General features: G+C 41.3%; 1 protein-coding gene across 25 annotated transcripts in view; it reads left to right on the top strand.

Annotated features, from left to right (window-relative positions):
* The window catches only part of TNRC6B (trinucleotide repeat containing adaptor 6B), a 241,083-nt gene that overhangs the window by 193,100 nt on the left and 29,128 nt on the right, over positions 1–18,855 (top strand). For 16 of the 25 annotated variants that reach the window (XM_081587543.1, XM_081587529.1, XM_081587535.1 and 13 more), the window contains 7 exons: positions 442–2,790; positions 4,696–4,854; positions 8,275–8,450; positions 10,707–10,781; positions 11,649–11,694; positions 12,743–12,891; positions 18,458–18,583. In XM_081587543.1, the coding sequence (XP_081443669.1) occupies positions 442–2,790; positions 4,696–4,854; positions 8,275–8,450; positions 10,707–10,781; positions 11,649–11,694; positions 12,743–12,891; positions 18,458–18,583 (3,080 nt within the window). Of the gene's footprint in view, positions 1–441; positions 2,791–4,695; positions 4,855–8,274; positions 8,451–10,706; positions 10,782–11,648; positions 11,699–12,742; positions 12,892–13,969; positions 14,141–18,457; positions 18,584–18,855 lie in introns of all 25 variants that reach the window. The other 9 variants (XM_081587547.1, XM_081587533.1, XM_081587549.1 and 6 more) reach the window with 3 other exon arrangements.

An 18,855-nucleotide genomic window follows, 5' to 3' on the forward strand; every position in this document is an offset into this window, starting at 1 on the left:
GCATCTTGATCAGACCTCAGGCCCAAGAGTTTAGCTTTATTCTTATGCACTACGAAACTCTCCACTGCTTTCCATAGAGCGGTGATATAATCAAAAGTGTGCTTTATTAATACTAGGGGTGTTTAGAGTGGGTTGTAGCTGTAAAGCAAGGATGGGCTATTAATTGCATTGTCTCAGGATAGGGGAAGTCCCTTCTCTGTCCCTGGAAGTAGCACGAGGATACCCTTGAGAAGTGCTGTGGGGGTAGGATTTAGCAAATACACCAACCAGGCAGAACAGAAGAGACGACTAAGACGGGTATGATACAGTTAAGCAAGGCAGGCAGTGGGTAGAGAAGTAGTTTATGGGGAAGTGATGAGCTCGCTTTTGGGATGGTTGAGCTCGAGGTGTTGAGAGATGATGCATGTGCCACTGTGATTAATGAGACCGTCTCTTTCTCAGAGTCAACCCTTGGAGGTGCTGCTGCTTCAAATTATGCAAATTCCACTTGGGGCCCGGGAGCCTCCTCCAACAGCGGCGCCTCCCCCAACCCCATTCACATCTGGGACAAGGTGATTGTAGACGGGTCTGACATGGAAGAGTGGCCTTGCATTGCCAGCAAAGACACTGAGTCTTCTTCCGAAAACACCACCGATAACAACAGTGCCTCGAACCCTGGCTCTGAGAAGAGCACTCTGCCAGGAAGCACCACTAGTAACAAAGGAAAAGGGAGCCAGTGCCAGTCTGCAAGTTCCGGGAACGAATGTAATCTTGGGGTCTGGAAATCTGACCCTAAGGCTAAATCTGTTCAATCTTCCAACTCTACTACAGAGAGCAACAATGGACTAGGAAACTGGAGGAATGTGAGTGGTCAGGAGAGAATTGGACCTGGCTCTGGCTTCAGCAACTTTAACCCAAATAGCAACCCATCTGCCTGGCCAGCGCTGGTCCAAGAAGGAAATTCTAGGAAAGGGGCATTGGAAACGGAGACTAGTAATTCCAGTGCACAGGTTAGCACAGTAGGTCAGGCATCCAGGGAACAGCAGTCAAAGATGGAAAATGCGGGTGTTAATTTTGTTGTCTCTGGCAGAGAGCAGGCTCAAATTCATAACACTGATGGACCAAAAAATGGAAACACTAACTCCTTGAACTCAAGTTCACCAAACCCCATGGAGAATAAGGGAATGCCCTTTGGGATGGGCTTGGGGAACGCCTCCAGGAGCACTGATGCCCCTTCACAAAGCACTGGAGATCGAAAGACTGGGAGTGTTGGATCTTGGGGTGCAGCTAGGGGGCCTTCTGGAACTGACACAGCCTCTGGACAAAGCAATTCTGGAAACAATGGGAACAATGGAAAGGAGAGAGAGGACTCCTGGAAAGGAGCTCCTGTTCAGAAATCAACCGGGTCAAAAAGTGACTCTTGGGACAACAATAACAGGTCTACGGGTGGGTCCTGGAACTTTGGCCCTCAGGACTCTAATGACAACAAATGGGGTGAAGGGAACAAAATGACATCCGGGGTCTCTCAGGGAGAATGGAAACAGCCGACTGGGTCTGATGAGTTGAAAATTGGAGAATGGAGTGGTCCAAACCAACCAAATTCTAGCACTGGAGCATGGGACAATCAGAAGGGCCACCCCCTCCCTGAAAACCAAGGCAATGCCCAGGCTCCCTGTTGGGGAAGATCTTCCAGCTCCACGGGAAGTGAAGTTGGAGGTCAAAGCACTGGAAGCAACCACAAAGCAGGAAGTAGTGACAGTCACAATTCTGGCCGTCGTTCGTACCGGCCCACACATCCTGATTGTCAGGCTGTCTTGCAGACTCTTTTGAGCCGAACTGATTTGGACCCCAGGGTGCTCTCAAACACTGGCTGGGGCCAGACTCAAATTAAGCAGGACACAGTGTGGGACATTGAAGAGGTGCCAAGGCCTGAGGGGAAATCTGACAAAGGAACTGAGGGGTGGGAGAGCGCTGCCACACAGACCAAGAACTCAGGGGGCTGGGGAGACGCACCCAGCCAAAGCAATCAAATGAAGTCTGGATGGGGAGAGCTCTCAGCCTCTACAGAGTGGAAAGACCCCAAGAACACAGGAGGCTGGAACGACTATAAGAACAACAACTCTTCCAACTGGGGAGGAGGACGGCCGGACGAGAAGACATCTTCCTCTTGGAATGAGAACTCCAGCAAGGATCAGGGGTGGGGAGGTGGACGCCAGCCCAACCAAGGATGGACTTCTGGAAAGAATGGTTGGGGAGAGGAGGTCGATCAGGCAAAAACCAGCAATTGGGAAAATGCTGCGAGTAAACCTGTGTCCGGGTGGGGCGAAGGTGGGCAGAGTGAAATTGGGACTTGGGGGAGCAGTGGGAATGCAAGCTTGGCTTCCAAAGGCGGGTGGGAAGATTGCAAAAGGTCTCCAGCGTGGACGGAGACAGGCAGACAGCCCAGTTCCTGGAACAAACAGCACCAACAGCAGCCGCCGCCACAGCAGCTACCACCACCACAACCCGAGGCCTCTGGCTCCTGGGGAGGCCCAGCCCCACCACCTCCAGGCAACGGACGACCCTCCAATTCCAACTGGAGCAGCGGGCCTCAGCCAGTAACCACCAAGGATGAGGAGCCCAGCGGCTGGGAAGAGCCGTCCCCACAGTCAATCAGTCGGAAGATGGACATTGACGATGGCACTTCCGCATGGGGAGACCCCAACAGTTATAACTACAAGAATGTGAATCTGTGGGATAAGAATTCCCAAGGGGGCCCAGCACCTCGAGAAGCAAACCTGCCTACCCCGATGACCGGCAAATCAGCATCAGGTAGGTGATGGCTTTTTCTTACAGGTTTTGTTGAAGAAAAGCGATCCTAAACCAAGGCATTTTTATTAAGGGGTATTTATTGAACTTAGCTTCATTCTGGGACTCTTTCCTGCTTTAACTGTAGGCTGATGTCAACAAAAGCTCTCTTTTTATCAAATGATGGTGATGACAGAAACTGGTGGTACATGGTAATGTTCTTTCTTGGCAAAAGGGAAAGATGGCCTCCCTGGGTTAGTCTCCCTCCCATTTAATTTTTTTTTTTTTTTTGGTAGTTGTATTGGTCTGCAGAATCCAAAAGATTTAGATCTTGCCAAACAAACTCTGCTCTAGATTTAAAAATAAAGACTTAAAATCGGAGCAGAAATAGACCTGATTTCCATTCCTGTTCTCCCTGTGGACACTCCTCTGTGTCGCTCTTTCCCCAGCAGTGGGAAGCCGTCTGTGTTTGTTCTTGCAGAGGCTATCAGAAAACGCTAGAGCCAAGCTGGGATCTGGAAGGTTTCCATCACTTTCCAGATGATTTTTAACAGTTAACCTCTGGAAGCAACATACTTTGTGATGTGGAGATTGTTGTTGTTGTTCAGTCGCTAAGTTGTGTCTGACTCTTTGCGACCCCATGGGCTACAGCACGTCAGGCTTCCCTGTGCTTCACTCTCTCCTGAAGTTTGTTCAGATTCATGTCCGTGAGTCTGTGATGCTATCCAACCATTTCATCCTCTGTCATCCCCTTTTCCTTTGCCTTCAGTCTTTCCCGGCATCAGGGTCTTTTCCAGTGAGTCAGCTCTTCGCATCAGGTGGCCAAAGTATTCCATCACTTTCCAGATGATTTTTAACAGTTAACCTCTGGAAGTGAAGCACGTAGTCATGTGGAGGTTATCTCATGATAATCAGTTGTCCAGAATTAAATTTTCTTCCCTCCTGCTTTGGATAAGAAACATCATGCCTAGTAAATTTTAAAAGTAGTGCTGATAAAAACTTATAAAGGGAGGTGATTTTAAACATTTTTTAAAAATGTAGTGCTGGTGATGGTTCTTAGTTTGGCATTGGCAACTTGAATGCTCTCGTGTAAATCAGCGAATTAAAGGGATGCACCCTTAATTTGTTTGGATTATTTGAGTTAAAATTAATCATAATACTCAATTTTCCACTCTCCAAAGTAAGTCTAATGTTCAGCGAATACAGTTATGAAATGATTACCTTTAACTAGTTCTATTTTTAATATTGAAAAGAAGACAAGGAAGTGAAGATTTGCTCATGAATTCCCTATCTAGAACATGTGAAAAATTTTCTTCATATAGTAAAAAACCTTCAAACTATATAGAAAAGCAAAAGGTAATAAATAAAATAATCTTAACCCTTAGTTAGGGTCTCTCCTTGCAGGTTTTAGAACTTTGTGTGCCAATCAGAAATTTTGTTCATACCTATAGCAAAATATATCTATTCTAGAAACATTTTACACAGAGGGAATTGTACTATATACACTGTTCTTCACCATGCTTTTCTCATTATTCTTCAAAAGTTTTCATGTTAACACATACATTTCTGTCTTTTAATTGCTTTGTATATAGTATTCATTTGACGGGCAACTCATGATTGGTCTGATTGGTCCCTTTTTCATAGATATTTAGGTTGCTTCCAATTCTGACAGTGATGCCATGAGCATTGTTGTACATGTAATTTCATCTACTTTTACAAGTACACGTATGGTGTAATTTCCTGGCGGTGGAATTACTCGACCAAAAGTAGAAGTGACAGTGCCGAGTGTCCTCCATGTAGGTGGTATCCACATTTCTGTTTCCACCCATAGAATTCAGGAGGTCCTGTTGCTCCTCCCTTCACCTCCACTGGATACTACACTGTTCATTTAACAAATCATTCTTTGAGACGCATGTCCTTTCTTTACAGTCTGGAGCAAAAGCACACCATCTGCTCCAGATAATGGTACTTCAGCTTGGGGTGAGCCAAACGAAAGCAGTCCTGGGTGGGGCGAGATGGATGACACAGGAGCGTCGACAACAGGCTGGGGGACTGCACCCTCCAGTGCTCCAAATGCCATGAAACCTAGTAAGTATACGGCACTCTTTGAGGGAGTCTCTGTTAATTTGGAGAGTCACACATTTTGGGGAGGGCTATTGTTACCTTATCAGTTCAATAAGGTTCAGGACCTTGGATCTTTAGTAAATGGTTAGTAGCAAATGATGGGGACTTGGCTTGGCATATGTAAAAATGCTTACAGTGAACTGAAAGTCGTAAGTTAGTATTATTGATTTCATTTTTTAAAAATATTTACTTACTCGGCTATGCCGGGTCTTAGTTGCGGCACGAATGCTCTTCCTTGTGGCATGTGGGATCTTAGTTCCCCAACCAGGAGTCAAACCAGGGCCCCCTGTGTTGGGAGCATGGAGTCTTAGCCACTGGAACACCAGGGAAATCCCTCATTTTAACTTAAGTTTAATGTCTGGCCAGAACTGAAATTTTGATGTGCCATTTTCCCTACAGTAAGTTAAATATTGCTCACTATATCTATTTTGCATTTCTACTCTCATGTTGGTATAAGTTAAAAAAAAAAAAAAAATTCCTGGCATTTAACATGGAACAAGATCTCTGCTGCCCAGTGACTTCATCCTTCTGCTCCTTTCTTTCCCCTTTGTCTCTCTTCTCATACTCCCAACCCACACAGGGACATTTAAGGTTTCTTGAACCCAACAAAGATTTCTTCATTTGAATTTTTCAAACAAAGCACATCACACTTATTCATAATCACTGACAATCTAAGCTATACTCGATCCAGCTGGCAATGTGTACTCACAGTAATTTGCAAAACTTCATAAATGGATGCTGCAGAACGTCCCATTGGATGATCCTCAATTGAAAAATTTAATTTCAAGTGCCTGTTTTCACTTTTTTGTAGTTTTCTTAAGAAGTATTCCAACATCTCTTTTCTACCATATTGCAGAGTTAAGGGATTGTCTTTTGATTAAAAAATGTGGTCAGACTGAATACTCAGAATTGGAACAAGAATAAATTCCATTGTCAAGTTTATTTTATGATATTTATGATTCTGACCATACCACAGGATAGAGTATCATCTTAGCTCTCTGTATTCTGGAAACTCACTCTTGTGCCTGTGTAACTTGACTGCGTTTTGAAAATGACAAATCTTCACTTCATAGAAAAAGCTTGATAAAGAATTTGATCTTGTCTTGACTTTCATTGTAAAATTGGTTATATCATCATGGGAAATACTATTCTGTAGACTTGGAATAGATCCAGAACGCTGTTGAAAGGCATAAACCAGACCCTTGGTGCAAGGAGGCACTTTAGCAGTACTTTGAAGATTTTTATGTGTCTTTCCCAACTTCGGGATCATCTTTCTTCCATCACAGAAATCACTTTTCTCCAGATTTTAAAAAAGGCTTCTACTCACCGGGGTCATCTATATCTATAGCTAAAGCTGTAGTTACTTTCCCCCTTCGCTGGGTAATTTGAACGTGTAATAGTCAAGGGAAGAGGCTAGACAGTCACAGCCTACTAATCAATGCTCATGGTGATTTAACCTGTGATCTTGTCTAGACTGTAGATGTCTTAAATCTGTTGTGGACTCTATGACTTCAGTATTGGAGCTCTCTATTTTTTTAATCTCTCTACAATAAATCGTTTGTTCAAAGTGCAGCTCCTTTCTCTCGAAGAACGGTTACATGGATGTCTTTCTTCTTTAAAAGGGTCAATATGTCACTTATGTTGAGTCATTAATTCCTGTTGCTTGTCAGAGGATGTATAAAGCCTGTGCTTATGTAATAGTGGGTAACCTCCTGTGCAGGAGAGATGGTCCTGGTTATCCAGGAGGGGGAGAATAGCCCCCAGGCCCTGCTTCTTGCTGCTCACTCACAGAGCCCCTGCAAAGGGGGGTGCTTAGTGAACCCCACAGAAGGTTCATCCCAAGGTTCACTTGGGCGTTGCTGGGAGATGATGCCACCGTCTGAGGAAATTGACTACCTAGCTCTCTGTGTACTTGATTGGTGCCTAGATGGTGTCATAGGCCTGGTCCCAGAGCCTGGCAGCAGAAAGCCCTGGAAAAGCCACTTTTCTGGCTCTAGACTCTTCATGTGAAGCTGTCTGAATCAAATAACTCCCTCCATAAATGTCTTGTCATTTTGTAAATTTAAGGTGTGGCAGGAGCTTCTGGGCTTTCCAGATTCTGGTAAAGAATCTGCCTGCAGTGTGGGAGACCCAGGTTCACTCCCTGAGTCGGGAAGATTCCCTGGAGAAGGAAATGGCTACCCACTCTAGTAATCTTGCCTGGAGAATCCATGGAGAGTGGAGCCCAGCCTGTTACAGTCCATGAGATCACAGAGTCAGTCACGGACTGCGCTACTAATTTCATACCTTTTCATGGAGCTTTTAGGTGGGATAGTGTATTTCCTTTCTTCTATCATTACCAGAAAGTGTATCCATACAAAATTTTCAGAAGGAGATTAAGGATTTATCCCAATCTCCAAATTCAAGATCTTTGTTTAAGGGGAAATGTTGGTGAAATTGACTGTGGAGCCTGACGACAACCTGCTTCCTCGAACAGTTGAGCACTGGTTTCCCTATTTTTGTTCTCCCTTCCACGTTCTGTCTCCTACATTTCCTCCTCCTATCTTTTATTTTATTTATTTATTAAATATTATTTATTTAGCTGGACCGGGTCTTAGTTACAGAATGTGAACTCTTAGTTGTGCCATGTGGGGTTTAATTCTCCAATCAGGGATCAAACCCAAGCCCTCTCCATTGGGAGCATGAAGTGTTTAGCCACTGGACCACCAAGAAAGTCCCTCCTCTGCCTGTCTTTAAAAGCCATTGCTTATAGATTGTCTTTGCCTAGGATCTTTTTAGTATCCAGTACATTTCAAGTGTGTAAATCTAGTAACTTTCAAATTTTCATGGCTATTTCTGAATTCCTCTTCTTTCACTGTAATTTTGATATTCAAAACCTGGTACAGTTTTCTTTTTTTCACCCATCTTTCATGTTCTTTTATTCACCCCAAACAAGGTTGACAGTTGTTTTTTATCCTGCCTCATATTTGTAAAGTCTGCAAAGTACATCATTTATTTCCTTTCAGGAGGGTAAAACTAAGAAGTGCAGTACAACATTCTCATTAAGAGTAACAGATTTGCCTTAATTTAAGTGTGAGATTTCTTGTAAGTTGTGATCGGTTCTTTTCAGTTGGGGGATTTCTGTCAACGCTGTGTAAGGGGAAAAATCATTGAACTTAGAAGCCAGGAAATCTTGATTTGTGGTTTATGAACTTACTGTGTATCTTTGACCCTTTTGGGGTTTCCATTCTGCTCTCTAAAGTTGGGAGAATATTTGCCTCGCCATACAGACAGATACTGGGTACAATTACAAATACACTAAAATGCTGCATTTACAAGGAATGATTGTTGTGGGTTTTGTTATATATAGCCATTGCATACAGTTGGCTCTTTCTTTTCTTAAAGATTCCAAATCTATGCAAGATGGCTGGGGGGAGAATGATGGGCCAGTGGCAGGAACTCGCCATCCCAGCTGGGAAGAGGAGGATGATGGAGGAGTCTGGAACACTGCCGGCTCTCAGGGAAGCGCTTCCTCCCACAACTCAGCAAGCTGGGGACAAGGAGGAAAGAAACAAATGAAGGTAGGCCGCGTTAGAAATGTCTGAACTTGCTTATTCATTCTTAGAAGGCAGAACTGAGAACGTTTTAGTGGAAGAAGCCACGTAGCTGAAGTCCTTGCAATCCTCAGTGATGGGGAAAATACTTTCTTTAGAACACATAACTGCTTCCTCTTTACCCGTCATCTTCCTTACCTTGAAGTCTCTAACTACAAAATTCTCGCTGTGGGTAAAATGAAATTTTCAAAGAAACGAGATTTTCCTTCTCACTTCAATTTCCATATTCTAATTCTTTGGGAACTTTCAGGACACCCTTTATAAATGTTTTATGCTTTTCTGTTCTAAAGCCTGATCAGTCCTTAGAGTAGGTCCCCCTGAATATATAGAAGGGAAACCACAGTAATACAGTTTCTCCAGCAACAATCAACATGACTCATTTTTGTCTGATTTGGGAAATTCCAAGGCCCAGAATCCTTTCTCAACAAAATGAGGTGCCCGTGCATAACCCTGCATTAGCAGCTAGATGATTTATCTCCATCCTGTACCAGTTGTGTCCTACACTTTATTTTCTGGATTGTAGAGCAACTTAGTTTCCTCTTTTGATTTTCATAGTTTAATGAGGACTTTGGTTTTCAGTGTAGAACCTGAATGACTTTCAGTAGAAGCCCTCTTTTTTCATTCCAGCCTCTCATTCTACAAATATATTAAGGGGAAAAAAAAAGTCGGGCAGCCATGTATGTTATTTCAGCACGGGAGCCTTGCTGCTCTAAGAAACACTTCATAACTAAAATTCTTGGTTTTCAGGTACCGGATGCCATTTTAGAAGATCTTCAGTTGGCCAAGGGGCTGCCCCTTTGTCCCCTTCGCCTATGGGATTTTGTTCTGAATACAATTACTTTTTTTTTTATAGCCTGAGAATACAGGTTGTTTCTGTTAGAAACGTTTTGTTTAAGCAGTCATTTACAGTTTTCCCCCATAAAAGACTTTTATTTTCTTACTTCAGTCACAAAAGAAATTATTCAGTGACCTTTCTAACATTTTTAGTACATTTGCATTGTCTAGTCTACTGTGGCTTTCTTTTTATTATTTACAAATTAATAATGAAACCAGATTCTAGGAAGACTGCTGAGGAAGCAACCAAGTGAAGGGTACTCGCCCACCCAGGGAACCACCAAGATTCAATGAGTTTAACTGGGAATTAACTGTTTCTGTTCCATGACTGATGATTCTTACCTTTCTTACTGTGTGTGTATGTGGGTGCACATGCGCGTGCGTATATTCCAGTACAGCTGACGTAAAATTGACTGTCGTAACCAACTATAAGTGTACAGTTCAGCAGCATTAAGTGCATTCACATGGTGGTGCTGTCATCACTGACATCTGTCCACAAAGCCCTTCTCATCTTGCCAACTGAAACTTTGTACCCATTAAACAGTGACTACCACTCCTCCGTCCAGGGAGGGCTTTTTTGACCTTTAAACCTGTAGACATACCTTAACACTTTCAAAAATAAAATTGACATGAGCAGTAGCATCAGAACACAGAGAATTTTTACCTGGAGAATGTACACGTGCATAAAGCCCCATCATCTCCAGCCGCCACCAGGTTCCCATCATAGTCCCACTTACCTTCTCCGTAGAAATAAAAGTGGAGCTGATGATTGGTTCCTTGTTCAGCAGAGAAATTAGTTTGTCTCCTGAAGAAACAAATAAAAACCCACACCTGCCTTCCTTTGCAGTAAACTTGATGATGGTGTCTTCTGCTAACTTCTTTCCACAGAGCCCCGTGTCCTTTACACTCTGAAACAAGCAGATGAAAGTGCTGCGTGGATGAACTTCTCCTGGTATCCACACAGAGAGTAATGACCAGTTTGAATAGGCTCCTTTCCAAATAACATGCACTGGCATCAAACTTTTTCTTGACTCCTAATAGAAACCGGCTTGGGTTACAAGGAGGAACTGAGAGGGAAAGTACTGGCGTGCAAGCATTATATTTTAGAAAATCTGATGTTGACCATTTATAGGGTGAAAGCCCTAGCTGACCATTTTTTTTTCTAGTTACTTCTAACTCAGTGCAACAAATAGAACAAGAATGAAAACATTGATGTAACTAAGGCCTGTTACCTTTTTAGACTAACAGATCTATCAAAATAACTATAGTTAAAGAGAAATAGTTATGGTTAAAAAGGTAAACTCTTGGTTTTACATTTTTAGTCAGTACTTATGCAACTCAGGAAGTTGAAATCAATTGATTCTGAGGTTACATATTTCATTTCTGTAGTGCTCACTCAAAGGAGGAAACAGTGATTCGTGGATGAATCCTCTTGCCAAACAGTTTTCAAATATGGGATTACTGGTAAGTTTTCTTTTTTCATAGGCGTACTATATCCCAACTTTTACATTTAGTACAAATTTTAAGACCACTGCCATATATACTACAAAATTACAGATTTAGAAACTGGTTATGCAGCGTTCCTGATTTGGAGGAGGCAATGTTTGTTCTCTGTTGCTTTTTTCTTGATGAAATACTTCAGTATTTAAAGGTTACAGCTTTTAAACGTGTAGCCTTTGTATCCTTCCCTTAGAAGGTTGGGGAAGAAAGAGCCAAGGACTTAAAATGTATATAACTTTTGCTGACTACTGTACCAGCTTTAATATTATAATTAAAAAAAAAACAAAAAAACTAGCCGTGGCAGAATGACTAGGGAAACTATTTGTGATTAATTATATAAACAATTTTTGTAGAATTTCTAATTTTTGGTCTTTGGGGAGCAATATGGGGATACCCTGTCCCTGGTTGCCAAAAGACAGATAGATGACTTGGCTGCACATTGCAAGATTTGATGACTTGACAAGTCACGAGAAGAAGTTGTCATCATTTGGCTGCCACTCATGAAATTTGATCCTGAGACGGCTGGAGCTTGAGGACAGGGGTGTATTTCTCCAAGCAGCTGTTTAGCTATCACTCTGTCCATAGATTTACTGAAGCTAATCTGATGTGAAAACTGAATTGAGGAATAGAGGCACCAGCAGCAGTCAGAGTTACTTGTGTGAAAAATGTTACTGTCTTCATTCCAGTTGAAGGTTCATTGCCAAGGACCTGGTATAGTCCTAGATGTAAAGGAAGAGTAAGGTGTGATTCGTGCATGAATAACGCTGTTTCTTCTCTAAGTGTTTAATTGCAGACTTTAATCTTCCTTCACTGTTCTTTTTTTTTTTTCAGAGTCAAACTGAAGATAACCCAAGTAGCAAAATGGATTTGTCTGTAGGTGTGTATCCCCCACTGAATGAGTGGAATATGTTGTCACTTGTGATCCTTTGTTGGGATCCCTGCTCGCTTTGAGTTGGGATGGGTGCGGTTCCTAGACTCATATTCCACACTTGCTCTGTGGAAGGTACCGTGCTCGACACTAGGTAGGGATTGAAAACTAATGACGACAAGAACCAAGAAGTGTAAATGAGTGGTGTGTGCCAGGGGTAAACAGTTGAGACTTGAAAGCCACTGGTTCACTGTGGACAGCCTGTGTACCAACAGGCTGTGTACCATATTAGGGACCAACTGCCCTTTGCAGGTAAAGCAGGTGCAGCATCAGCCCTTCATCTGGGGGCTCTTTGCAGTGATGCTGTTGCTCACCTGGAGGAACTTAAGAAAGAATCAAGTCTGGAAGAAAAGAAAACAGTCCTGGAAGATAAACAGCCTGTGATCTGTGATACTCTTAAATAGGAGAATAATTTAAAAATGAGTTTTGTGTCACTGTACAACAGCAAATTCATAGACATGTGGAAGAAAGTGGAATAGTCATTGCATCTGGGAGATGACATTCTACCAGTAACCATCTCCCATGTTCAACTCACGAGTTCTAAATTTTAGGGCAACAACCATGCCTCTTTGCTGTTTGTAGTCCTAATGATTATATTTTACAACTGGAACTATTTGTCTAGCAGATGCTAAAAAAGCAACAAAATGCATATCCTCTCACTGAGGACATTTGAATATAAAAGCAAGATATATTCATCAAACGTCAATAACTAGTTTGAGTATTTTAGTTAGATTTTAACTAGGTTAGCCCTAAGACTCTTTTAGTCTTCCATAGAAAACCAGCTTCAGCTGATATATGTTGCGGGTTTTAGAGAGATTGTTTTGTTTTGTTTTTAAAGCATCTATGTATGTTTCAGGGAGGACCATCAGCAGCCTGAACAGTGAGAACTCTTCTGGTCTCTACCTGCATCCCATAGAGGGTAGTGGGACAGGTCACTCTTGGTCATGAGGGAGACATTGATGGTTAACATTTTCATTCTTTCTGTGTTACTTTTCAGGGAGCCTTCCAGATAAAAAATTTGATGTGGACAAGCGAGCAATGAATCTCGGGGATTTTAATGATATCATGAGGAAGGATCGATCTGGGTTCCGTCCACCTAATTCCAAAGACATGGGAACCACAGATAGTGGGCCTTATTTTGAGAAGGTGAGTTGAATCCATGGTTTAAGATAATAATTCATGAGAACCACTTTAGTTCCATTTGTCTTTTGATAGTTAATTCCAGAAGGAAGCATAGAATTACTGAACCGAGTGAAAAAAAAAAACAAAACACAAGCATCATCTGTATTTGAACGGTGACATGAAAATAGTTGATGTTGACAGGTGATTAGGCAGCATCTAGAACCATCTGGCTTTAGAATGTGAGTATTGTGAACAAGGTCTAAGTTTTGGGGAATTTATGAAGTTTGGAGGGAGGTATGGTCTGACTGTAGTGAGGGAAATGCACACTGAAAACATCTGGAAGAAATTCTAGAGACAAAGTTATCCTGAATTCTTTTTTCTGCTACTGTGCAATTACCAATTAAATTTTTGAATTTTGTGCAGATACCCTATGTCTCCTAAGGCCTTGCCTTTTAGCTTTGTCAAGATGACCCAAAACTTTCTCCTTTGCTATTTCTAAAAAAAATCTCTGTTGTCTTCTTTCTCCATTTCCTTAATGATCTGTTTTTAGTTATGATGGTATCCTGTTCAAATTCTCAACTACCTGCTTTAAACAAGTCATTTATACCTATCTGTTGGGATTTTTAACATTTCTAATGGAGGAGGTCGTTACTTGTTTCAGAATACCAACTTGCAATATTCCTGGTCTTCAGAAGGCAGTTAAAACCAAAATTTGTAGATTTGGCACATTTTTGACACCATTGATGCTGGTCCAGACAGCAAACATATTCACAAGAAGATGACTTTGGCTTCTGTTTCAGCAGCCACATAGTTAAGAGTCATCAACATTAGATCCCTGAAACTAAAGTGTCTGGCAATTTTTATCATAGTGCAATGGACAGAATGTGTTACTAACTTAAGAGGATACGAATCTATAGCAGAGAGGGTGACAGACAGTGTCTGTTGGGCAAAGTATGATGGTGATGATCAGATCCAACTTCTGTCCTCGATTACTGCTAATACCCTCTAACTTTGTTCCTGGTGTCTCTCTTTTCCCTTCTTGCATTCTGTTGCTTCACTAACCAACACTCATTGCGATTGGCTAACTGCTACTACTTTTCAGCTGACTTTGCCTTTCTCCAATCAAGATGGGTGCCTTGGGGATGAGGCTCCCTGCTCTCCTTTCTCCCCTTCTCCCAGCTACAAGCTGTCTCCCTCTGGTTCCACACTACCCAACGTCAGCCTTGGAGCAATCGGCACAGGGCTCAACCCCCAAAACTTCGCTGCTAGACAAGTAAGGAGGCCTCTCAAATTTATAACTGCTTGGCTGTGGCCTCGCCTTGGCCCTGGTCTGCAGTTTATTGCATCATTTGTCTGTCTTGGGAAATTTGTTGATTACTGAATGCACAGAATGATATTAAGTCTAGGCTTTTTATTTAGCTCTTTCAGCCCATAGAACCCATCTCTCTTCATGTTTCTCAACACGGATTTTATTTTAAATCTGTTTCTTTTGTCTTCCCATTTTTGGTCATAAGTTCACGCTTCATAAGTTAATGAGTGGCTGGCTTAGGAAAATGTTAAATAGGCTGTACAGGCACCTTCTATCTAATTTAGCAGCATATTTGCCATTTTGAACATTAGATTGAATGGCAAGTACTACCTTTGATGTCTTTTCAATCTAATGTAATTGGTAATTAAAAAATAGCACCAAAACTAATAAGATTAAATATTTGAGGGTTATGGCAACTTAGAAATCCAGTGTCTTCAGGTATAAAATTGCTCAGGCAAAGGTAATTTATGTCTCACATAATGAAGCTTTAAGAAGACCACATGCTGCCCAGTGTTTGATTCAGGCTAGAGTCACACCTTTCCTAGGGTTGGATCTGCCAGTCCTCCAAGGAAGGGCTGTGCAGTAGAAACAGGCCTGTCAGGGCTGGTGTAGTAATGCCGCCTTGCTTTTGCAGGCTTGAGCGGATGCAGCTGGCCTCTGTCTGTCACCTTGCAGTAGCTCTGTTGTAGTTTTTGTGGAGAAAACCAGAAATCTGGGGACAATTCTTTTGTGACAGTGGCTCCAGCAGTATTTTCTTAGCCTTATTTCCATGACTACTTACTTGCCCTTCTGGCCGTCACCTCTGGATATCACTGAAAAACATTTAATTATCAGTTGTAGCCATTCTGTTTTCCCATGATGACTTTCACATATAGATGAAAAGCTGGTTTAAAACACTTCTTACTCCATAGTCCTCAAATTACATGTAGATCTTTCATACTCTGATTGTTGCCTGAGCACATTTTTAAAAATGGATCATATTATGTACATGTGTTCAAATTGGTTAACTCTGGGTTGGGAGTTACAGGTAATTTTTTGTTTTCTTCCTATATATTTCACTCTTTTTTTTTTAACATTTCCACAGAGGACATGGCTCTGTATTGCTTATCTAAACAGAGAGGAACAGTTATATCAGTTTGGTGCGGAGGAGGACTCTTTGGGTTGAGGTATAGAAAATATAACATAGTCTTCACAGTCTTGGTGAATGGTGATTATAAATACATTCCCAGGACAACCTGATTATCAGATACTTTTAGTACATAAACTTTAAGTGACCAAACTCGCTGTGCACTGGACTCTTAAAAAAAAGGTCGTTCCTCTTCAGTTTTTTATCTGTGGATTGCTACAAAGTCCATTGTAAACCAAGTTGACATATACATGTTCTATCCAAATAAGGTTATGGTTTTTTCACACTGTTTTCATGAGTTAATACACTGCATAATTTGAAATTTAAGAGTTTTGTTCAAATCACAGAAGATTTCAATCAGCTTAATAACCTTGTTTTTAATTTATATACCTTTCTAAGTTAAACACTGTAGTTGGGGCAAATATCACCAATAATTATTAGGTTCAGGTCATCATAAAAGTCTCACAGCAGTGAAGTTTTATAAATATATAAAGCTTTTGATGCCAGTTTTCCTAATCTTGAAATATAGTTTTTAAAAAATTGAATTTGTATGATTACCATTCAATACATTACTGTGCAAAATAGCTACTTCTGAGCCAAGAAGATGACCAACTTAGGATGCCAACAAGGTTCCGTATTAAAAAATGGTCCCAGTGCGTCACTTTGTGCAGAAACATGGGCCTCGTGTTGCCAGACTTTGTTTCTTTTCGAGAGGTACTGGAAATAAATTCGTTTAAAAAAGAGAGAGAGAAGGTGGGAGTTTCCTGGTGGCCTAGTGGTTAGAATTCCGGGCTTTCACGATCGCGGCCCGAGTTCAATCCCTGGTTAGGGAACTGAGATCACACAAGCCGTGTGACGCCCCTCCCCCTAAAAAGGAAGATTTAACAGTAAATAATGAATAAAAAAGATCTAAAAAGGGTTTTATTTTTAAAAAGAGAGAGAAGGTATTTTTTTGTATAAACTTATGTTGACTTACCTTCGTTATTATCCATCAGAGTGCTTGGTGTGGCTTACGAGACACTTGATCATGAAAACCTAAAACTTTTGGTGGGAGTAGAATGGGCTCTTTCTACTAGGAATAGGAAAGTAGGGATTGATTTTACAAAAACTAAAAAAAGCAGAGGTTGAGATTTAAAATGACCCCTACAAAGCAGGTTGGGAGCCTTAACAAAACATGGGTCTGGGGTTTAGCTGTCAGGAACCCCACCACCCAAGGACCCTATCCTCCATGAATAATTGACATCTATTAACTAGGTCATTATTTGATAGTAAAGTGTAAGAACCATCGTAGCAGAATAGTCTTAGCAAAATAAGTGTTTACTATTTTCCTGGGAATAGTTAGTATTATAGGAGCTAATCTCCTGACTACTAGGGGTCTCAGAAAAGTTAGAGCTGAGCCATTTCACCTCAGAGTGACAAATTTGATTAGTAAGACAGGAGAGGTGCAGATATTGAAGTTTCTAGAACTAAAGGTCTTTTCATGTTTAAACAGTCCTTTGGGAGATTAAAAATTCATGGTGAATCTTCGAGTTTGTTTTATGAGATATACATAGGTTTTAATTGCCATTTCTACTTTATGTTCACAGTCATTTTTATTTTCAATGCTTTTAAGTTCGTTAATTTCCCTGAAGCACTCCCTTAATCTGTTTTGAATCATTAAGCCATCAAAATATCTTTAGTGCTCTAGAACTTAATGATGCCATTATAAAATTCTTCTGTAAAATTACCTAAATCCCCACAATTCCAGGGATAAGAATGGTGGTGGTGACCTCAGCTCAGAGCCCACAGACTCGGTATAAGCAGTGGTGCAGCCGTCTTCTCCGATGGTGTTTGGTGGGATGTTCGTTTTCAAGTGTGTGAAATTGGTGGGTCGTGGATGTTTGCAAATGATGTGCTCATCCTACAGACCAGGACTTGATTGAGTTTCTGGGAATACAAAGAGGGAAATTTGAAGCTGATGGTGGAAAGACAGGGTAGAAGATAACTATAATATGATTTGATGGTGGAGCCTGTCAAACAGGTTTCGAGTAACGTAGAGGTAGGGCTCAATGAACTTGAATGTAAAATGAGGAAAAAGGTCTGGGGGAAGATATCCTTGATGAGGATGACCTCTGAGCTGGCACTTGCAGAGGCCGAGTGAAGATGGTGTAGAAAACTATATCAGGCAGGGGCAATAACAGCGTCAAGTCTTATTGAATATGATTTCAAAGGCCATCGTATATAGCCCCGCTTTCTATAGCTCTCTGATTGGAACAGTCTTAGAAGTGCCTCAGCAAGCTGATCCTCCAGAAATCAGGGACCTAAGCTTGTTTTTCTGTTTTTGTTTTTTACAGAGTTAAAATATTTTATTTTACAGCCCTTCTTGTTTTTCTTTAACTGTTAGCTTTCAGAGATCAGGAAACTAAATATACTTCTGTCCCATTATTTCAATAGCCACATAATAGTCCATCTAATGAATGGCTGTAATTTTTGACTAGACTGATAGTCATACATTTTAATGAGAAGTTACAGGTGAGTAATGCTTTGTGTGTCCCTGGAATGATTTTTCACTTTTCCCCTTTCTTCCTCTTTATCTCACTCTAGGATTGATTTACATTTCCTCCTTGAGCAAAGAGGGGACCAAGGAGACCTAAGACAGGGAAGGGTGTTCAGATTGGGAGTAGGGTCCTCAGGGAGCCAGGCTCACAGTTGAGTGGCACTGATTTTGTGATCAAATTAGCCAATTTAGAGAAGGTATATCATGGTATTGTTTTACAGCTGGTATTATTCACAGTCCTGCATTTTTTACTTGAGTGCCTTTCAAAATGGGTCTCAGATTATATAGTTTGAGAATAAATTCTGTAAACCCAATCTTAAAAAAGTAGTTGTATAAATGTTACACTGCTTTTACCTTTCAATAACAACAAATTAGTGCTTTTTCTAACATTTGACTAAGTTTAACCCTTTTGGTTTGTATCAGACTACAGGGTGGTGATGATATGCCCATGATTGAATTTGAATACTTACTTCAAGGTTAGGAACTTTTTTCAGTTACAACGTTCTGTGATTCCATGGAACACAGGATGCTTCTTCTGAGGGATAGGAAACCTGAACTGTTTCTTATATGCATTTCCTCATGTTAATAGAAAGCCTCACTGTCACTGTTCTGTTCACAGGGTGGCAATCATGGTTTGTTTGGAAATAGCACAGCACAATCGAGAGGCGTGCACACCCCCGTGCAGCCACTGAACTCTTCTCCTAATCTCCGGGCACAAGTGCCTCCCCAGTTCATTTCCCCCCAGGTAAGCAACTTCATGGATCCACAATTCAGAAGTAAAGTCCAGGTGATTACCAGTTGTCAGCTGACTGGTTTGTGGGCATAAAAGGAATAACAGTTACCTGTCTCAAGTGAAAAATCCAGATGCCAAGGATCAAGATTTTTAGAACAGGATGGCAAATCTTTTTTGTTGTTGTTGATTTATCATGCATACAAAGTAGATGTTTTTGCATGAAAAAGATTATGCTTATAATTCCTTTTAGATCGCCCGTATGTTTTTCCAATACTATACTGATT

Source organism: Giraffa tippelskirchi, chromosome 4 (assembly GCF_054371585.1).
Source record: "Giraffa tippelskirchi isolate mGirTip1 chromosome 4, T2T-mGirTip1v1.2.pri, whole genome shotgun sequence".
NCBI classification, from domain to species: domain Eukaryota; kingdom Metazoa; phylum Chordata; class Mammalia; order Artiodactyla; family Giraffidae; genus Giraffa; species Giraffa tippelskirchi.